This window comes from Vigna radiata, chromosome 5 (genome assembly GCF_000741045.1).
Source record: "Vigna radiata var. radiata cultivar VC1973A chromosome 5, Vradiata_ver6, whole genome shotgun sequence".
NCBI classification, from domain to species: domain Eukaryota; kingdom Viridiplantae; phylum Streptophyta; class Magnoliopsida; order Fabales; family Fabaceae; genus Vigna; species Vigna radiata.
In genome coordinates this window covers 9,602,239-9,622,789 of record NC_028355.1, presented here as the reverse complement: position 1 = coordinate 9,622,789, position 20,551 = coordinate 9,602,239, and the positions used below count along the sequence as shown (strand labels likewise).

Here is a 20,551-nt window from a genome sequence, read left to right as displayed (position 1 = left end):
TAACATAATATAATATAATATAATATAATATGTTTTCTAACTAAACAGTATGATGTAATAATTGAATTAAAGACGTTATAGCACAAGTTTTATTTAGAACAATGTTTAATGATTCAAATAAAATAATACCAACGACATGGATGTTTAATTTTAAAAGTTACATCAAGGGATTGAAAAAGCACCTATGTTAATTTTTATTGTGAAAATTTGTACTAAATTCATTCTAAGTGATTGCAACATTAGGCTTTAAATACACAAGAAAATAACATATATGTCAAATAATCATATTAATATAATTTAACCTTCTAATTAATACACTATTTTTATCTACTATAAATACTAATATAATCTGTTTTGAAACAGGAGATCCTCGTTGAAGAAAACTCAAATATAAACCACATAAGAAGAAATAATTTTTGATTTGTACAGAAAGCTTTTAAATTCTATAATCTAAAAGTCAGAAAATAATTTTCAAATTGTAAAATTTAAAAAGGATACAGTAAAAAAAAAAAAAATTTATAAAAAGGAGTGAGTTTTGTGGGAGGTACATAAAGAAATAGTAAAAAAAAGGAAGATTGTTTATATTGGGCCGATAGGAGCCGGCTCATAAACGAAGATTGAAATTATATGTGGCATCTTGCAATTTCAAAGTGTTATCAGGAGTAGGTTTTCTCTTTTCCGTGCACAGCCATAACCCAGCGCGTTGTGGAGAGAGACGTCGCAATGGGGAGAAGTAAGCATCTCCATTCTCTGTTATCTATTCTACGCTCTCTCGTTCGATTCCTCTTAGTTGCTTTGTTTTTGTTTCACACGATTATAGTTCATTCGTAGTTGTGTAAGCTTTTCGAAATTGTTCATCTTTAGGATTCATTACTTTTGGAGGATAGCTAGATTGAAACATGCTTTGAATAAATATTCTTTGCATCTTTGTATACAAGCAGACAATGATATGTGTAGCCTTTTTAGCTGTTTTGTTTATGGTTCATTGTTGCCTCTGGTTTCTGTTTGGTAGACATTATGACGGGCAATACGTTGATTATCCGCGTCCATGAAATTTATGTTATGTACAGTTCTGTTCGCCATTTGGTTTATCTTACAAAGAAAACAAATGGGTTGGAGTTATTTTTTTATTGTTTAAAAAGTGACATAATTTTGAAGTTGTTGCTACTGGAATACATCTTCCGCTGATCATGTATTACTTGTTTATAATAAAATGTAGGCAAGCTGGTTAATTGTTTTCTTTAGATTTAAAAGTATGCATTTTGCTATTTCGTAAAATCATTGACTACGGTTGTCCTTTGTATTTTTGTTCGTGGTCACCCCCTTGCTTGAATGTTACAAAGTTCTTCATGAAGAGTTACCCGATTGATATATACCTGCTGTTTCTCATGGTTTATGACGGGCATGTCAGTTTTTTTTTTTTTTCCTTTTACATTCTTTACATTTTCTACCGGAAAAACCACTATCAAGTCACATGTACAGGGCTTAGTCTTGCAGTGGCATATTGTTTTTCAATTATTTCATGAGTTATGTTTTCGGCAGTTCTCTTTTCTGAGATCTTATAGTATGGATACCTGTTTAGGAGATTATTCTGTGTTGTAATGTTCTTCCCTCTGAACCTACAGTTCATGACTGGTAATATATACTGTAATTTTTAAGAATGGTATCTGAATGAAACTGGTAATATATACTGTCATATTCACGGTATGATGGTGTATGTTTTAGGGCCTGCAAGGTGTTATCGGCAGATAAAGAACAAACCATACCCCAAGTCACGCTTCTGTCGTGGCGTTCCTGATCCTAAAATCAGAATTTATGATGTTGGTATGAAGAAGAAAGGTGTTGATGAATTTCCTTTCTGCGTCCATTTGGTTAGCTGGGAAAAGGAAAATGTTTCAAGTGAAGCATTGGAAGCTGCTAGAATTGCATGCAACAAATATATGGCAAAGTTTGCTGGAAAGGATGCTTTCCACTTGAGAGTCAGAGTACATCCGTTCCATGTTCTTAGGATCAACAAAATGCTTTCATGTGCTGGAGCTGATAGGCTTCAGACTGGAATGAGAGGTGCATTCGGAAAGCCACTGGGTACATGTGCTAGAGTGGCCATTGGCCAGGTCCTTCTTTCAGTCCGCTGTAAGGACAGCAACAGTCATCATGCACAGGAGGCCCTTCGTCGTGCCAAGTTCAAGTTCCCTGGTCGTCAAAAGATCATTGTTAGCAGGAAGTGGTATGTATTTAATATTGATATATTAATTCTTTTGACAGCAAGCTTCACATCTGAACACGAATACTTCTAGATTAGTTAAGGCCAATTTTTTTTTTTTTTTTTTTTTTTTTATATTTGAGTAGAGTTTCTGCCATAATACCTTGATTTAAAAGGAATATATTTATGTTTTCTGAAACAAATCCTTATATCTTTTATCCATTGTTATCCTGTGATTGGGTTGAAATTACTGCCTCTTTGTTCAAAGGTTTTGATTTTGATTGGAGTTTATTTATTTCAGTCCTTTGTCATTAGGATCTTTTTTATGCATTTTATTTGACTGTAGTTGTTTTAACTGCTTGTTTAGGGGTTTCACCAAGTTTAACCGTTCTGATTATCTCAAGTACAAGTCAGAGAACAGGATTGTGCCTGATGGTGTGAATGCTAAGGTAACGCAAAGACCTGCATGTGGATGTACTAATCGAACATATTGAAATTTTACTGTTCATGCTCGACGACCTTTATTTGTTTTACCTAATTTGCACTTGGATCTGGATTTGTTTGAAGAACATTTTTGCTGATGCATTCAGTGGGTCTATTTTTTAATTGTTTTTAGCTTATCTAATTTACAAATTTCTTCGTGCTGTCTTGCAGCTTCTTGGGTGCCATGGACCACTGGCAAATCGTCAACCTGGAAGTGCTTTTCTGACGAGTGCTACTGCTTAAATGACTGTTGGCAAAAGTGGCCTTTAGCTAATAGTTGTGTTCGACTCAATTCAAGTTTCTTATTTATTCTACCCGTAATATTAAAACTATATTGAGTTTATCTCATCTTTTACAAACCATCATGAATGGAATGAGTGGTATTTTTTGTTCGGATTTCCGTACCCTGATGGTTTGTTTGATAGTAGCATAATGCAAAAAGATATGATTGATCAGATAACTTAACATTGTATTTCCAGTGAAAACTAAAGCTTTCTCATCCTGTTATACTAACATGATAATGTGTCTAGTGAGAAAAAAAATGGTTTAACCACATCATTACTCATCAAGCAATACTATAAATTTAATAAGACGTTGAAAAAGGGTTGTGCCTCCGTTCTAATTTACAACAATTCAATGTATGCATTGGTTTTGCCATCACGTAAACAGTTCTATGAAACTATAATTAGCTCTCAGTAATTTATGATGTAGCTTTAGAGTTGAAGCAAAATGAATTATATAGACGAGTCAGATTGGTGTAGAACATCGTTCCTCCAACTTCGGTGTAATAATTCCTTTAAATGAAATGATTTCTTTCATATCTTTAATATCTCAGAATGCAAACGAGGAGGGAGTAAATGTAGATTTTTATTTTTTATTTTATTTCACCATTTAATTATAAATCATGATGTGTGTCGTGTTAAAAACAATTTTTATCAATTCAAAATCTAAAATTCTTTAGGTGCATAAAAGATATGATAAGTAAGAGTTCTGTATCAGAAGTAGGTGCGGACTCATATGAATAAGTCCTTAGATGGTTTAGTAGTTAAAAAACGGAAGGGGATTGCTGACTTCCTCCGCACGTTTCATCCACCTCCATTCACGACCATTATTAGCTTTGTAAAGGGTCGGGTCGGGTCGGTAGTGCAGGTGGACCCGACAGAAAGTGGTGTTGTGTTGTGTTAAGAATTCCACGGTTGGCAGCACTGCGTTTGCATTTGTGAGTCGTTTATTTGAAAATCGGAAATGCAGATGTCAAGGGCATCTTCGCAAAAAATCACCCAATTCCAAGCTTTAGTCCGCGGCACCATCAACCAGCGCCACTCTATCCGCCGCCCCTCCTTCTCCGATGCGGCCGCCTTCCGCTCCCCTTCGCTGATTTTCCACCCACAACAACGCTTGGGTAATAGCACGTTTCGATTCTTCTCCTCGAATTTCGACAAAGGCTTTGCGCAGAAGGTGTTTGATAAACCCGCGGCCGCTGTGAGCTCGGCCTTCTCGCGGTACCGCGAGGCAATTGGGTTGCAAATCGAGGCCTTTTGCAAGAGGAACTACCTCTTTCTGTTGGGCGCTAGTGGAGTTATCCTTTGCGGTGTTCTTTGGAGGATCCTCTTTGGAGTCGCTAACCTCTTCGTTGGAATCTCCGAAGGCTTGGCTAAGTATGGCTTCCTTGCCCTTTCATCTGCTATCGTTGCTTTTACTGTAAGTTCTTTCGCCAGCTTGTTTCACATGTTCTAGGCTACGTCAATTATCATGATTGTTCAATACAAACTCTTCCATTAAGATATAAGTAACAATTGGGCTATGTTTGGATGAAAGTTAGGAAAGTACAATGCACATTTCCGCATCCATTGCACAAAATGAAAAATGAAGAATAATGCTTTGAGAGTAAAATTACTCTTGAGCTCTCCCAGTGAAATCCGAACATATACTTAATTTGCATCATGTTAACTTATGCTCGTTTAAGATCGGAAATGCTGGTGGTGGATCATGTTGTGATTCATGTATGAATGAATGGTACATGGAATGGGACATTGTCTAATTGTTTCCTTCGCGTTGTCTTTCAGGGCTTGTATATCCGCTCGAGGTTTACAATCAACCCGGACAAAGTTTATAGAATGGCAATGACGAGACTTAACACGTCTGCCGGGATTCTTGAAGTTATGGGTGCCCCTCTTTCTGGAACTGATTTGAGAGCCTATGTCATGTCAGGGGGTGGCCTCACCTTAAAGAAGTTCAAGCCGAGTATTAGGAGCAAACGGTGTTTTCTCATTTTCCCCATTAGAGGGTCTGAGAAAAAGGGACTGGTCAACGTTGAAGTCAAGAAAAAGAATGGCCAGGTAAATAAATTGTATATTAGGAAATCACTTCACAGAATTTGTTAGTCTAATGATTACATTTATTGCTTCCATCATCCGTCTGAACATTGTAGTTTTGCTTCCAAAGCTAGTAATGTTGTTGAGTTAGGTACATTTTGTTGTTCCCTTCCCATGTCTTGAGAATTGTTAGTTATATGATTCAAGACCGTTTCATGGAAAAATTCTTATCTAGTGATTGGTATTTCCGTCTCCGTCTGTGTTGTATGATAAATATATTTTCAGTAAGCACATCAGGTTTTATTCAATGCATCAATGTTGATGATAAACATTCGAGCCGAAACCAAAAGTAAACATACAAATATCTCGCATTGAGCATGTACCTAGAATCCTAGCTTCAAACGTTTTTTAAATTGTTTTTACTCTTTTTCTCATATTGTAAATCAATAGATTGATACCGCTGGGTCGCCTGTAAATGAGGGGTTCTTTTATTAATGTCTAAACAGGAAGATACTCATATGCATTTGGTATATTTATATTGCAAAACTTAGCTTGACATATGATAATAGGCAATCTATGCTACTTTTTGGCTCATTTGGTTGGAGGTTTGGCACATAATGCTCTTGTTTGAAACCTGTGGTTCCTTGGCATTGCAACTAATTTTTGTTTAAAGCTATTACCTAACTGATATGACGGGGGATTGGGATGCTTTTCCTCCATTGGGGTGTGTGTGTACAACAACCAACCACCAATGGAGTCTTTTCCCATTAAGTAGGGTTGGCTACATCTTTGTTGTTTTTGTTTTCCTTTTCGGCTAAGGAGGATTGCTTATACTTTAAATTCCATGTAATTTTGTTGGCTGTCTACGTAATTTCTTTTGTATAAAAATAAAACATGCCTCGCACTAAGATGATTGGGTGGCTGCCAACTTGCCACACCACGTAAGTGCATAACAAAGGAATAACAGAGCAGTTTGTTGTGCAAGGATGCTACGGTATTAGTTCTCTAGTACTTCAATTGGCATGGATATGGTTTTGTTCTTAATGAGAAAATAAAATGCTTTAATACACTGACATATGCATGCCCAAAAAATTAGTGGAAGAATAGTCGAGAGGAGGGGAGTCTGCTGTTCTTCAAACCACCCAAAGCTGAAAAGTAATACACTGACATATGCATGCCCAAAAAATTGAAGCGGCTCTTATTTACAACCCAAAATGATCTACATCGTGATATCTAAATATATCTAAGAAGTGAAAACAGAAACTTAATGAGAGGTAAAGCTTTTGTGGGAATAGTGGATGAGGCAACTGCAAGTAGATTCCTATTTTGCAATTAAATTCAAAAGGGTTGAAATGAGAAGAATGATGTCTTGTTTCTGTCGATTTGTTGATTGCTTTGAAATATATCTCATTTCTCCCACCACGAAAGTATCACTGCTGATGCCAAGCTTACAACGTTTCTGTTGATTTATGCTTGCTGTTATTATAGCATATTAACTTCAACATCTACTATTTTGTGGTTATCAAATCTTACTTTTGGTTGAGTGATCTGAATTGATGGAAAGGTGTTTAATTCTATTAAAAACTGTTACTCAACTGAAAATGCGGTCTTTGAAGCTGAAAGCATGACGTAGATATTCCCCATGAAGTTATTTATATGTGACAATATCATGGTTTCGTTTCCAGCAATATCCCCCAATTTACTTTAGAGCAGGCGTAGGTAGTTGATACAATATCTGGTCTTCGGTGTATGTTCCTAATTTCTCCTGTGTTTCTTCCAATAGGACATTATGCCTGGCCTAAGAATGTTAATTGGAATCAATAACCTTAATTATCTGCTCTGTTTATTTAGAGAAAATTTAGCATGGGCTGGTAATGACTGCACTCATAATTTATGATCCATTATGCATGGTGATATCCTTCAGGCTTCTAGTCCTACAATTTCATTTTTTAATATGATTAAGACATAATTTTTTTTTTTAGTGCTTACTTTCAATTCAAATAGAAGAACTTGTTTATATGAAGTAGATTTTAGCTTCAGAATTTTTTTCAAATAACTTTTTCTTTAATTACGATAGCAGTTTTCTTTGAAGTGTTACTTGTGATTATTAAAAATCAGAGAAAATCCATACTAAGTTTTAAAAGTTGGGAGGCTGCATGACATTTTGAACTGGTCAACTTTGGCCCCCCTCCGACTGGGCTATAGCTTGTAGCTTCTAGCTTCATCCCCTCAGGTAGTTGCTTATGGTTGTGTCCATCTGTTATCTATGTACTTCCAACAAAGAGAATTTTTTTATGCTTGACAAAACCATTCTCTTTTTTTGTTAGCCCTATATTTATTATGGTGTAATTATTAGCAAGAATTATTCTCGAGAAAAATAAACGTAAAATGTAAAGAGATAGTTGTTGCTTCAGGGTATGCTTGCTTACTTTACCTTTCCCATTTTGTTTATACGCAGTATGCTATGAAGCTTCTGGCCGTTGATGTACCCATGGCTTCTGGTCCAGACCAGCGGTTGTATCTAGTTGGAGATGAAAACGAGTACAGAGTTGGTGGGGGGCTAATATCCGAGCTTAGAGACCCTGTAGTGAAGGCAATGGCGGCAACCAAGGAATTTGATGCTCTTGATGAGATTGAGGAAGAGGAAGATGCTGAAAGAGAACGCCTGGAGGATGAAAGAAAACAGCGTGAAGAAATTGAAAAGCTTGAAAAGAGTGGCACCTAGTAATAGGGTTTCCAGATGTTTTTCTTCTGATTTATTTTCTATATGATTGCAGGAGTTGATGTTATTTACAACACATTTTGTTTTGTATCAGTTCGAGTTTTCCCTAGATTTAGAAACCCTTGTATCACAAATGACCAAGTTTATCTGAACCAAAGTTGAGAAAATAAAGCTGAAAGGGATCAACGTGCACTGGAATGGACTCAGCATCTGTCGGTTTCGATGTTGCATTGTCTCAAGTGTATAATCCTTGCCCACGATATGGTTACTATCTGCCATGGTTGGATGTCATTTCAGAGACCTAAGTGTTGACCACCTGCCCCCTTCCCCTTGAAAGTTGTTTCTAGTATGCTTCTCCGACTTTCCAAGGACCCTCTCAACAACTTACAGTGAGTGCTGAAATTCTAAGGTAAGACTAATAGGTTCTCTGATCCGACCAGTTCTCTTGCAGAGTTAAAAGTGTAGCTCACATAAAAGAACACCGGTCAATTTACAGGTCGCATTTACACACTGGAAAGCAATAAAATAGCAAGTGAAAGAAAATTTTAAAATTTGAAAAAGTTTACTGTTTAACTGAAGAGAACAGAAGCGGAGAAAAAGAAAGAAAAATCACGATTTTCTTTCAAATATATATATATATATATATATTTGCTTTGATAAAAAGAAAATAGCAAGAGTTTCTTTTTATTATTATATGTGAGCCTTGTAGTGTCACGGGTTTAACCGTGCTCAGACAAATTAGAAGAACTTTTTCTTCTAAAATAGATATCCGTTGTGATATAAGATATATTAGTCTCCCTATTTATTTATATAATAATTATTAGTATTGCTTTTACATCTGTTACCGTTATGACATTTTGAGGTCTACAAAAAAAATTATAATGACTACAATTATAATTCCTTCCGGAAGCAAATAATATAGTGTAATTTTTTTATAACATCATTTAAAAATCATATAGATGAGGATATTTTATTGAGTGAAAATATAAAAAAGAATATTGATTGTTTATGTTTATTAAAGCATTGTACTTGTTTTCATTCCTATTGATGTTTTGGGAATTAAAGATCTAATGAATTATTTTTCTCTATATATAATTCTGAATATAGAGAATTAATAGCACATGGCAATCTATGGTTTAATTGGAAATTATAATGTAGAGAATTGTAAAATGCAATTAGAAGTAAAGGTATGGTTAGCAAGAGGTTGAGAAGAAGCACATGAATGTTGATTGAATGACATTTTTGTTAGCTAGGAATTGAAGAGTTTTGAGAAAGGGTGTGTGATTGGTGAAATATTCCGTCCATTTACACAGCCACTATGTCTGAAATAGAAGTGAAAAATGGACTGCTCAAGTTGCTTTTGATATTAATGAGGCATTTATGTTAGTTGTGTATAGCTCTATATTTGAATGTGACTTCATGCCCTTCAACTACGTGTCCATCTTCATGTCCCTTCTTCAACTACCATTTTCAAAATTATTGCTATCTTACTATTAACCATTGCCATGCCAATGCTCAACAGATATCATCAGGAACTCACTAGATAAATTAAAAAAGTTATCATTTTCTCACTTGTACAAGACTGCTGTCTCCTCATGACAAACTTTTTGGGATGTCGTCCTTTTCAATGCTAAGGAAATATTACCAACACCCTTTTCAACAAATTTTATATTATTGCTTGACGAATCTTTCATTTTATTAAATAATCCTCGCATTCTTTTATAACTTTCAATATATCAGTAAGTTTATATTTACTGTTAGCCTTTTTTTTTAAATAGAATAAGAAAAATATGAATGAAATAACAGTCAATCTCGATGTGTTTGGTCCTCTCATGAAAGACATGATTAGAACTCATATGAAGACCAGTCTCATTGTCACATATAAGCATAATTTGAGTAACATCTTCAAATTGTAACTCTCTAAGCAATTGCTGAAGCCAAACAAGCTCACAAATGGCTTAGGCCATAGCTCTATATTGTGTTTCTGCACTAGATCTTGCCATAACACTTTGTTTCTTGCTTTTCTAAGAGATCAAGTTACCACCAATAAAGACACAATATACGTATGTAGATCTTTTATCAGAAGGAGATTATGTCCAATCAACATTAGAATAACAAACCACTCTTGTATGATTACTAGAACCATATAACAACCATTTTCTAGAAGATCCTTTAATGAACTTTAATATACGAATAATTGCATTCCAATGATCTTCTCATGGAGAACTAAAGAATTGACTTACCACACCAATTACAAAAGGAAATGTCAGGATGAGTAACTGTAAAATAATTCAATTTTCCAACTAGTGTTCTATTTGTCGGGATCTGGCATAGGCTCCCCTTGTTTTGTGCATATTTCCTTTGAGATATAACAATACCATCGTTGGAGTGTGCCACCTCAATACCCAAGAAATATCTAAGTTTGTCAAGATCTTTGGTCTGAAAATGGTTGCAAAATTGTTGTTTCATCTGAGAGATGCCATGACTATCATTGCCTGTAAGAACAACTCATCAACATATACTATCAAGTAGACAGATCCAACACTCGAGTGGTGGTAAAAGATTGAATGATCTGCCTCACACCGAGACATACCAAATTGTTGAACAACATTACTAAATTTTCCAAACCAGGCCCTAGGAGATTATTTTAGGCCATATAAGGATTTGCGAAGATGACATGCCAACCCAAAAGACTCCCCCTAGCAGCAAATCCTAGAGGTTGCTCAATATAAATCTCTTCTTGCAAATCTCCGTTAAGGAATGCATTTTTGATATCCAATTGATAAAGAGACCATTGTTGCTATAGCTATAAATAAAGGAACATATGCCATCTTTGCCACTGGAGAAAAAGTATCATCATAATTCAACCCAAAAATTTGTTTATAAGCTTTTGGCTACAAGACGAGCTTTAAGGAGATCGATAGTTCCATTAGGACCAACTTTGATAGCAAAAACCCACCTGCAACCAACAACAGATTTTCCACTACTCTAAAGAGCACTTAGTTCATCTAGCATGGCCTGACACTAAGCAGGATAGGCTAATGCATCAATAACAGACTTTGGGATGGTCATAGAAGAAATAAACGAAAGACAAGTATAAAAGGGTGAAGGCAGTCTATGATAACTTAAAGCAATATAATGTGGAGAGGGATTACGAGTTGAACATATACCCTTTTGAAGGGAAATTGAAAGGGTAGACTCAATTGTCGAAGCTGGAGGAGACAAGGTAGTTGGCACTTGAATTGAGTCACTTGGTGGTTGCTAAGAAACACCTGGTGAACTAGGCACAATTGGAGGAGCACAAACAACAATAATATTGGTAGTATTAGAAAGAGACATATCATAAGAAGAATGATCGTTAAAATAAAAGGAAGACTCAATAAAGGTGACATCTGTAGATATAAAATGGCGATTAAGAGAAGGAGAAAAACACTTGTATCCTTTCTTTGATTTAGTAAATCCTAAAAAGCACATTTGTGTGATCGAGGAGCTAACTTATCAAGACCAAGACTAAAATTATGATCAAAACATGTAGACCCAAAAACTTTTAGAAGTAAGGGGTGAAGGGGTTCACGAGGAAATAAGATAGAATGAGATATTTTATTATCTAAAACAAAAGAGGATATGTGATTAATGAGATAACATGCACTAAGAATAACATCACCCCAAAAATATTGAAGAATGTTACCATGAATTAAAAGAGTACGAGTTGTTTCAATAAGATGTCTATTTTTGCGCTCAACCACCCCATTTTGTTGAGGTGTATAAGCACATGAATTTTGATGGAGAATATCATGAGAAACCATAAATTGTTTAAAAGAATGGGAAAGATATTCACAACCATTATCACTGTGCAAAGTTTGAATAGAAACACCAAATTGACTTTTAATTTCATTATAAAAGGTTTGGAAAAGATACAATAAATCAGGACAATTTTTCATCAAAAATAGCCAAGTGGATCTAGAATAATCATCAATAAAAGTAACGAAATATTGAAGACCTAAATTAGACCTAACACGACTAAGTCCCCAAATGTCATAATGGACTAAAACAAAAGGGGATGAAGCACGTTGCGAGACACTACAAGAAAAGGAATTACAAATATGTTTTCCTAATTGACATGACTCACAGACCAAATTGGACAACTTAGATAAGCTAGGAACAAGTTATTGCAATTTGACAAGACTGATGGATGACCTAACTAAGCATGAAGAAGAGTTGGAGACTCCATAACTGCACCAATATATGTAGAGGGGCGAAGATGATAAAGACCATGAGACTCACATCTGGTGCCAATCACTTGTCTCAAACTCCGATCCTGTAAAGCAGAATCTTTGTGTTAAAAGAAATATCACAATTTAGAGAACGAGTCAGACGACTAACAGATAATAATTAAAAGGAAACCCAAGAACATATAGAACATTATCAATGGATAAAAAAGGAAAAATGTTAACCATTCCAACACCATGAGCTAAAACTCTAAATCCATCAACCATTGTAACATAAGGTAAAGGATTCAGAGAGGACAAAGAGGAAAACAAATTTGTGGCTTTCGAGTCAAGATCCCAAGAACCAAGAGAAGAAGATGAACTCAAACCAACAAAATAGGTACGTGTATGTGCTACAGATGCAATAGAACTAGAAGGTTGTTGATCCTTATACCATTTAAGAAATTTATTGAAAATAACAGAGTCATCGATAATATCAGATGAAAGAGGAACCCTAATAGGTGCTTGTGAGGGAGGAGTAGTCTAAACAATAGCAGTAGATCTAGGAGGGCAACCATGTAATGAATAACACATGTCAATCGTGTGGCCTAGCTTGCCACAATGGTTACACTTGAGACGTCCTTTTCTTGGGTTACAAGAGTGATTGCATCATGGCGTTGAGATGCCAACATAGAGGAAACATGTGTATCATTGATGGATTTACTAGGTACACGCAAAAGAGTAGAACGAGTAGAAGTCGAAGTGGGAACAAGTGAACCCAAAATCTGATCACAAATATGAGAATACTCATTAGCAAGACCGTTCAATGCCAGTAACATGAAGAACTTTGACCGTTGCTCCATTTCTTTGGCAGGAGTAGAGGTAAGAGACAATAATTAATTAAATTCATGAAAAAAAGCATGAATTTTACCCATATAATCAATCATAGAGTCCTGATGTCATGGAGCAACAACATTGAGAAGATCAAGACAAACACCATGAAGACGTTGAGTATCATTGGTGTATAATAACTTGACGTGTTCCCAGATTTCAAAACATGTTTCGTAGGACCAAAAAATTTGTTTTAAAGAGGAATGAAGGGTATCCTTGAGAACAATGCATAACTGAGCATCAATTTTCAACCAATGGGTAACCGCAACAAAATCAATAGTTGTCACGTTCTGAGTAATATGACCAAGATACCCCTGACTCTTAAGCCAAAGTTTAACGTCTGATGCCCAAGTCGCATAATTAGTACCATCTAACTTATCAATAGATAAATGCACATTAACATAGTTAATATATATGGACGAGTCAAAAGCCATGAACAAGCAAGAGAATAAAAACCTAGAACTTAAAAGAGGCACAATCAACATAACCAAGCCAGATCCAGATAGAGGAGGTTGTGATGAGTCCAACGAAGGTGGTCGACGAGACAATGACACATGTGTTGTCACGAGCGGCTAGAAAGTATAGCGGAAGCAAATTGTTGTCGGTGCGTGAGAACATGTCTAGATTCCAATGGTAACAATCTTGACGACGTTGTGGTTGCTTGGCCGAAACGAGAAAAATTGTGGTCACTTGTTGAAACTAATGCTCTAGCGACGATGATAACGAAAACTCTAACGGCGGTAATGCCAACTCTAATAGTGACGATAATTGTAGTGAGCAGGCTAACGGAAAAAAAAATTACACACATAAAAAATATATATCCAATTTAAATCTAAAATCTAAACCTAGGTCAGATGGGGAAGGTCATATCAGGTCAACATATACTAGAGTTAAACCCACCTTTTTCTTAGCCTAACTCATGGGAGTTTTGGATGATGGAGTTTCTTCAAGCTACTAAAAAAAATGTTTTTAAAAGGGATTTGGGATTGGTACATGAGTCACAAGTGAAATTCTGAGTTTTCTATTGGAGAAATTTTAATCCAAACTTACTCATTAAGCAACTAGTTGATACATGAAGTATAAGATTTTTAAGATCATGGTAATGTAAAATTGGTGGTTATTATGAAACTCTTAATTTATTGAATAGTCAAAACAGATATGTTGACACGATGAGTTATGAGTGACAGGCTACCTATATCTAAAATAGCATTAAGAATAGTGTGGAAGGATGGAAAGGAAAGGATTTGAAATGGTTCTGTAACAGCCAACTACCTTCTTCGTGTTTTTATGGGTAACTCATTACACAGTTGGCCCCATCATGGTCTAGTCTCTCTCACAAACATAGCCAATATGTGCCAATTTTAAATGTTTCGTTTCTGTTCACACCTTTATCCTATTGCTACTTTCATCAATGAATGCTCGTCTTTTTCTTACTTCTCTTTAGTCAAACCACAACACCAAACACTTTAGAACATGACAATAGGTAATCCTCAAAATATTCTTAACCAAATGCACTGTAATGGATTTTCATAACTAGTTAACAATGCCCAGTTTTTAGCTCATTCTCATTCCCTCATTAATACCAGATCATGGCCTATACAATAATAGGTTTTAGAGTCCCTGTTGTTTTTATTAATTAATTAATTAATTCTCATGGGGGACCATTCTCATGGATTTTGATCTTCAATAACAATTCAAAACAGGAATGTATCTCTCTAATAACTCCTTCATGAACATCTAGTTTTGACGAAGACTAACTCATATCTGAGGGAGTTGGAGCACTCTGAAAATTTTGACTGTTGAGAGAAATACAAAAGTTAATATCTATGATGGAAAAGTGAAATAATGATGGGGAAGTGAGGTTTTTAAAGTACTCAATTATGCGGTTCTTCAGTAGTTTTCAGAGTGGCATGTCAGCAAATCCATATTTATGCCTCGGTGGTCTTTGTACTTCTTTTTCATACGATTAAATCTACAAAATTCATGCATTGTTCCTTATATGTTGGGCCATTTTCAACAACAGCAGGTGCATATTAATGTACTAGTACTATAGTTAGCTAGATAAAAGGCTTGCTGAACTCCCTCATTATTGCTGTCATTGCAGCGAGTAGGAAAGTTCTTTTTTTTTTCTTCTTCCGGTTTTTCATCAAAACATATTCAGCTACCCTTTTTTTTGCTGTGTGTGAATCTCTTGAAAAGAGAAGAAATCATACTCTTATTATTGGTAACACTGTAATGCCAAGTCTGATGCCACCAACTCCAACTGTGCTGAGTTGGAAGTTACAAGTCATACTATATTTGTAAGAAAAAAAAAATAGTCAAGTACTATTGCGCTCCATTTCACACTGTGCTTTGCTTTACTAATTAACTTGCTTTCTTCTTGACTTCCATGATATTTCTTAACTCATTTTTCGTGCAGTGATGCTTCACTCTCTGATGTGTTCTCAGCCTCCCAGAACTGAATTTCATGCCAAGGTAGCAGCATCTCACTTTCTTCTAGTTCCATCTCGAATACTTGCAGTCATTAACTCGGAACACTTAATAAATATTGCATTATCTATGATGAAAGATAGAAGAATTCCTGTAATTACTGATACTCATAACATATCTGTTCTCGGGTCCTCATTCCTATAAAGTTTTTATCTATCTTCATGATTCATATATGTCTTACAAACTGGAGATTTTTTCTAGTGTGAACTGTATGGCTTCAATTTCTTCTCTAAACTTTGTTATTTTTAATGTTTTATTTAATTGGGATGATGGACAAAGGTTTTGTTTTGTTTGCTTTAAGTGGAGGAGGAATCAGCAAATTGTTTTTGTTGAGATGTTGATGCTATGTTAGCTTTGAGTTGTTTAATACAAGACCTGACCCATCTGCATCTCTTTAATTATCCTTTGTTTCTGTGCGTGTCAAAATCTGGTTAATCAAATATTTTTCTGCGCTTCAAAATGACCTTTCTGCAGTATTCACTGACCAGATAAGGTGACAGAAATGAGAAATCAACACCAATGATTTATGTTGATCTTTTATAAATTATGAGAATGCGGTCTGCTTTAGGTAAAGAATGCTTTTTCTTTATAAAGTACACCGGAGAATCAAACTTTTACTTTTTCTTTTTGAGTTCTATTTTTTCTTGGATTCTTAACTATCACAAGAATGCCCTTTGTTTTTCTTTTCACTCTCCCTTCTTGGATGTTTCTGAAACTTATAACCACTGATTTGTGAGCCAATTTCTTTATTCTCGGTGAAAAATGCACTTTAGTCCCCCATTATTTAAAGTTCACAGGCTAACCTTTGGCCTTTTACTTTTTCTTTTTAAATGGAGGAGTCAGCATAACACTTCAGGTATTGAATGAAAGAAAATGCCTCAGCTGATGCATTTGAAAGAAGGAAGTTCCCTTCCTTTGTAAATGGTAAGCAAGCATGAATGACACTGTGTTATTTTGCTTTATTTTTTTCTTCTCTGCAAAAGCTGCAACAAGTGTTGTTTTCGGTTTTCTGCATAAACAGGAGACTTGTCGTAAAATTCAAATTTTCTGCAATAGAACTTCGTTCAAACTTTTTTAATTCAACCCTTTGTAATGTCTATATTCATAATGTGTTCATCCTACTCATTTCATCCTTTAAACTAAACACTTCCTGTTGCGTGCTGCTACTGTTTGAAAATTAAAATATCACTGATTTTAGGACAGCTTCATGTAATCATGCTTACCCAAATGATCATTTGTCTGAACAAAAACTAGTCAATTTGAACTTTGACAATATTGTACTTTCTCAGCTACAGGGTCAGCCAACAACTTGCTGCATCTTCCAAAGCAAGACTAGGAGAGAATGAAGAACAGTTAAGCTCAGAAGCCGGAACCACCACTTGCCTTGATTTTGCATCAAACAATAATCATGAAGTCGCAGTTCTCTATTGTTGCAATTATTCTATTAGGCTCCACACTGTCTTTCTGTGGCATGATTGTAGCTGACTTGAAGTCTGACAAAGAAGCTCTGTTGGAGTTTGCTTCAAGTGTCCTACATGCCCCAAGACTCAACTGGAAGAATGACTCTGCCTCAATTTGCAACTCATGGGTTGGTGTGACATGCAACTCAAATGGCACACGTGTCATAGGCCTTCACCTTCCAGGAATGGGATTAACTGGGACCATTCAAGAGAACAGCATAGGAAAACTAGATGCTCTTAGGGTCCTCAGTCTTCATTCCAATGGTCTCAGAGGAAATCTTCCTTTTAACATCCTCTCTATTCCTTCACTCCAATTTGTATACCTTCAGCACAATAACTTCTCTGGTTCAATTCCTTCTCCTGTGTCCCCTAAACTCTTTGCATTGGATATCTCCTGTAACTCATTTTCTGGCAGCATCCCACCTGCAATTCAGAACCTCAGAAGACTCGCTTGGTTGTATCTCCAAAACAATTCCATATCTGGGGCAATTCCTGACTTCAACCTTCCAAGTCTCAAACATTTGAACTTGAGTTATAATAACTTCAATGGCTCAATTCCAAATTCCATAAAGACATTCCCTTATTCTTCTTTTGTCGGTAACTCTCTCTTATGTGGGCCACCACTAAATGATTGCTCTACAATCTCCCCTTCTCCATCTGCTTCCACTGATGCTTACCAGCCACTCACCCCACCTACCATCCAAAACCAAAAGGGTACCAACCATAAGAAAAGCTTTGGCCTGGCTCCTATTCTTGCTCTAGTCATTGGGGTCTTTGCCTTCCTCTCTCTGCTAGTTGTAGTGATCTGTGTGTTCTGTTTGAAGAGGAAGAAGAACAGTACAAGCAGTGGCATACTGAAAGGAAAGGCTTCGTGTGCTGGAAAGACAGAGGTTTCAAAGAGTTTCGGAAGTGGTGTGCAAGGGGCCGAAAAAAACAAACTATATTTCTTTGAAGGTTCCTCTTCAAGCTTTGACCTTGAGGATTTGTTGAAGGCTTCAGCTGAAGTTCTTGGAAAAGGAAGTTATGGAACAGCATATAAGGCTGTTTTGGAGGAGGGAACAACAGTGGTAGTGAAAAGGTTGAAAGAAGTTGTGGTAGGAAAAAAGGAGTTTGAGCAGCATTTGGAGATTGTGGGGAAATTTGGAAGCCACCCAAATGTGATGCCCCTAAGGGCTTATTACTATTCCAAAGATGAAAAACTTCTGGTTTACAACTACATGCCAGGTGGCAGCTTGTTTTTCTTGTTGCACGGTAAGCTCTACTCGATGACAAAACTCTTCTCATTTTCTTCAGAACTAACATGTTTTGTGATTCTACATGAACATAAACCTCAGTTTCAACTAAACTATGATCAATCGACTTTACTTAGTATCAACCATAGTTCATTAAATTCAAATAGGAACTGAAACTGACAAGGACAGTATAACCAACTTCTGATTGAAAGTTGACAAATTTAGGTAGTTTATACAAAAGCTTTTGCATTGTCGGTGCAAACACTATCTACTCAACATCCTTAACATTTGCAAAATTATGTCTTGAATTCCATGCTTGAGTTACTGATTGAACTAGAATACTGGTCGCATCTACAACTTATGAACTTGAATTGTAACAGTGTTATGTCTTTGGTTTGCCTGCCTATGGTGTTCCAAACAACAGGAAACAGAGGTGCTGGAAGAACCCCACTTGACTGGGATTCCAGAGTGAAGATTTTGCATGGAGCAGCCAAGGGAATTGCTTTCATCCACTCAGAGGGAGGTCCAAAATTCACACATGGGAACATCAAGTCAAACAATGTGCTGATAACCCAAGAACTAGAAGGCTGCATCAGTGACGTTGGATTGCCACCTCTAATGAACACCACCCCAGCAACCATGTCTAGAGCCAATGGATATAGAGCTCCAGAAGTCACAGACTCAAAGAAGATCACTCAGAAGTCTGATGTATACAGCTTTGGGGTAGTGCTGCTGGAAATGCTGACAGGGAAGACCCCACTGAGGTATCCAGGGTATGAGGATGTGGTTGATCTTCCAAGGTGGGTGAGGTCTGTGGTTAGGGAGGAATGGACAGCAGAAGTGTTTGATGAGGAGCTTCTGAGAGGGCAGTACGTTGAAGAGGAAATGGTGCAGATGCTTCAGATTGCATTGGCATGTGTAGCTAAGGGCTCAGAAAATAGGCCTAGAATGGATGAAGTTGCTAGAATGATTGAGGAAATTAAGCATCCTGAGTTGAAGAACCGACCATCTTCTGAGTCTGAATCTAATGTGCAAACACCATGATCAATCTTTTTGTCTTTTCCTTCAACTTTGTTTCAGAGGGAGAGTAATAAAATTTCAAGAGAATGGGGTGTTCTCGTATTTATGTCCTCAATTAATAAGCATGTTTCATTGTAAAATACTACTCATGTTTTATTTATTTTTTTTATTATTCATGTTGCCACCTTAACAGCTTCCTTCATGTTTCACAAAGTTATGAAAAATTTGGCTCATTGTTGTTCAGTCTCTGGACTTAATTCAAGTTCCATTTTGCACACCCATTAAGTTTTTTCCTCTCAAATTCTTCTTATTAAACAGGTGCTTTAGGCGAAAAGAAGAGAAAGATATACAGAAAAACAATTAAAAAAAGTGACAGGTGCTTTAAATAACTTGAAAAAGAATGGATCTCTGTATACATCACCCTAAAGTAAAGATTATAAAAGTATTGATATACATTGCTCTATCATTAAAATGCTGATAAAAAAATATATATCATCAAAATAAAGTTGTAAAATGGATATTTGATAAGATGTAACTTTTTATTATTTATTTATCTAGTTTGGTATGTTTGAGTTAAGTTTCTTCTTGTTGATTTTGATGGGATCTTGCACAGTTAGTTCTTGTTAGGTTTCACTATTGGAATAAAATGAGGAATGGGAAAAGGAAAAGGGTGACTCACATCATAAAAAAGGCGGTAAATATGGATAAATTGGGGGTCTATTTAAAATAGGATAAGAACTTGGATTAGGTTTTTAGCTCTGGAATAAAACTTAAATTCTGATGCGCTTTTCATAATGTCAGTTTTTATCGTTTGAAAAATCTGAATGAGATATGCCAATAAATTTATGGGCTATGTATAATGGGCTCAACATTATTCTCTTGTGAGGGTTTTTTTTCTATACCATCATCCAGACCTCTTTCTCCACCATCACATTCCACAATTGCCTCTCATCAAAATTTAATTATAGTGATTAAAAAAATATCTGTTGATGGATATTGAGTTTCGATGAATGCTCAACAGGTTTCCATTTCCGTACGCTTTCAACTATTTCTTTTTCTTTTTATAACAAAACAATTTTTACTATTTACAAAAATTATTAAATTAACTATAAATAAAAAAAAATGAAAGTATACATAATTAAATCTACAAAAAAATTAATTAATAAACTAAAAATAAAAAAAATAAAAGAAGAAAACGTTGAATGTCATCAACAGAAATGAAAAATCCATTGGTCTTTCAATGGATCTCAATATTAGTCGACGAATTTCAAGATCTGTTGAAGGCCCAACAAATTTTCCATCTCCATTGACACTTTCAATGTACTGTTCTTTGTTTTTTTCTTTGCAGCGCATGTCCAATACATCCAATACAACCAAACAAACAAATTTAACATGTTCACAGGTTTATGGCACCTAAATATACATACAAACAACAAAAAAATACATGCAAAAAACATGCAAACCATTAGACGAGAAGAGCAAACCAACCTAGTGTCCAACCACGAAACCAATCAACCTGCAAATGAC

General features: G+C 35.8%; 3 protein-coding genes across 5 annotated transcripts; all 3 read left to right on the top strand.

Annotated features, from left to right (window-relative positions):
* Nucleotides 1–601: 601 nt before the first annotated feature.
* Nucleotides 602–3,158, top strand: LOC106760932 (60S ribosomal protein L10). The gene is made up of 4 exons (XM_014644380.2): nucleotides 602–733; nucleotides 1,726–2,227; nucleotides 2,571–2,652; nucleotides 2,858–3,158. Exons 1-4 carry the CDS (start codon nucleotides 724–726, stop codon nucleotides 2,927–2,929), a joined length of 666 nt encoding a protein of 221 aa, XP_014499866.1. The 5' UTR covers nucleotides 602–723; the 3' UTR covers nucleotides 2,930–3,158.
* A 526-nt stretch (nucleotides 3,159–3,684) lies between these two features.
* On the top strand, nucleotides 3,685–8,014 carry LOC106759710. Its single transcript, XM_014643024.2, has 3 exons — nucleotides 3,685–4,387; nucleotides 4,753–5,025; nucleotides 7,460–8,014. The coding sequence occupies exons 1-3, from the start codon at nucleotides 3,932–3,934 to the stop codon at nucleotides 7,724–7,726; spliced, it is 996 nt and encodes a 331-aa protein (XP_014498510.1). The 5' UTR covers nucleotides 3,685–3,931; the 3' UTR covers nucleotides 7,727–8,014.
* A 6,911-nt stretch (nucleotides 8,015–14,925) lies between these two features.
* On the top strand, nucleotides 14,926–19,276 carry LOC106762264 (probable inactive receptor kinase At5g58300). 3 transcript variants are annotated; one of them, XM_014646064.2, is made up of 5 exons: nucleotides 14,926–15,122; nucleotides 15,242–15,297; nucleotides 16,156–16,236; nucleotides 16,602–18,023; nucleotides 18,429–19,276. In XM_014646064.2, exons 4-5 carry the CDS (start codon nucleotides 16,721–16,723, stop codon nucleotides 19,046–19,048), a joined length of 1,923 nt encoding a protein of 640 aa, XP_014501550.1. In that variant the 5' UTR covers nucleotides 14,926–15,122; nucleotides 15,242–15,297; nucleotides 16,156–16,236; nucleotides 16,602–16,720; the 3' UTR covers nucleotides 19,049–19,276. The 3 variants fall into 3 exon arrangements, with proteins under 3 accessions (XP_014501550.1, XP_014501549.1, XP_014501551.1); XM_014646063.2 differs by having other exon boundaries at nucleotides 16,149–16,236; XM_014646065.2 differs by lacking the exon at nucleotides 16,156–16,236.
* Nucleotides 19,277–20,551: the final 1,275 nt, after the last annotated feature.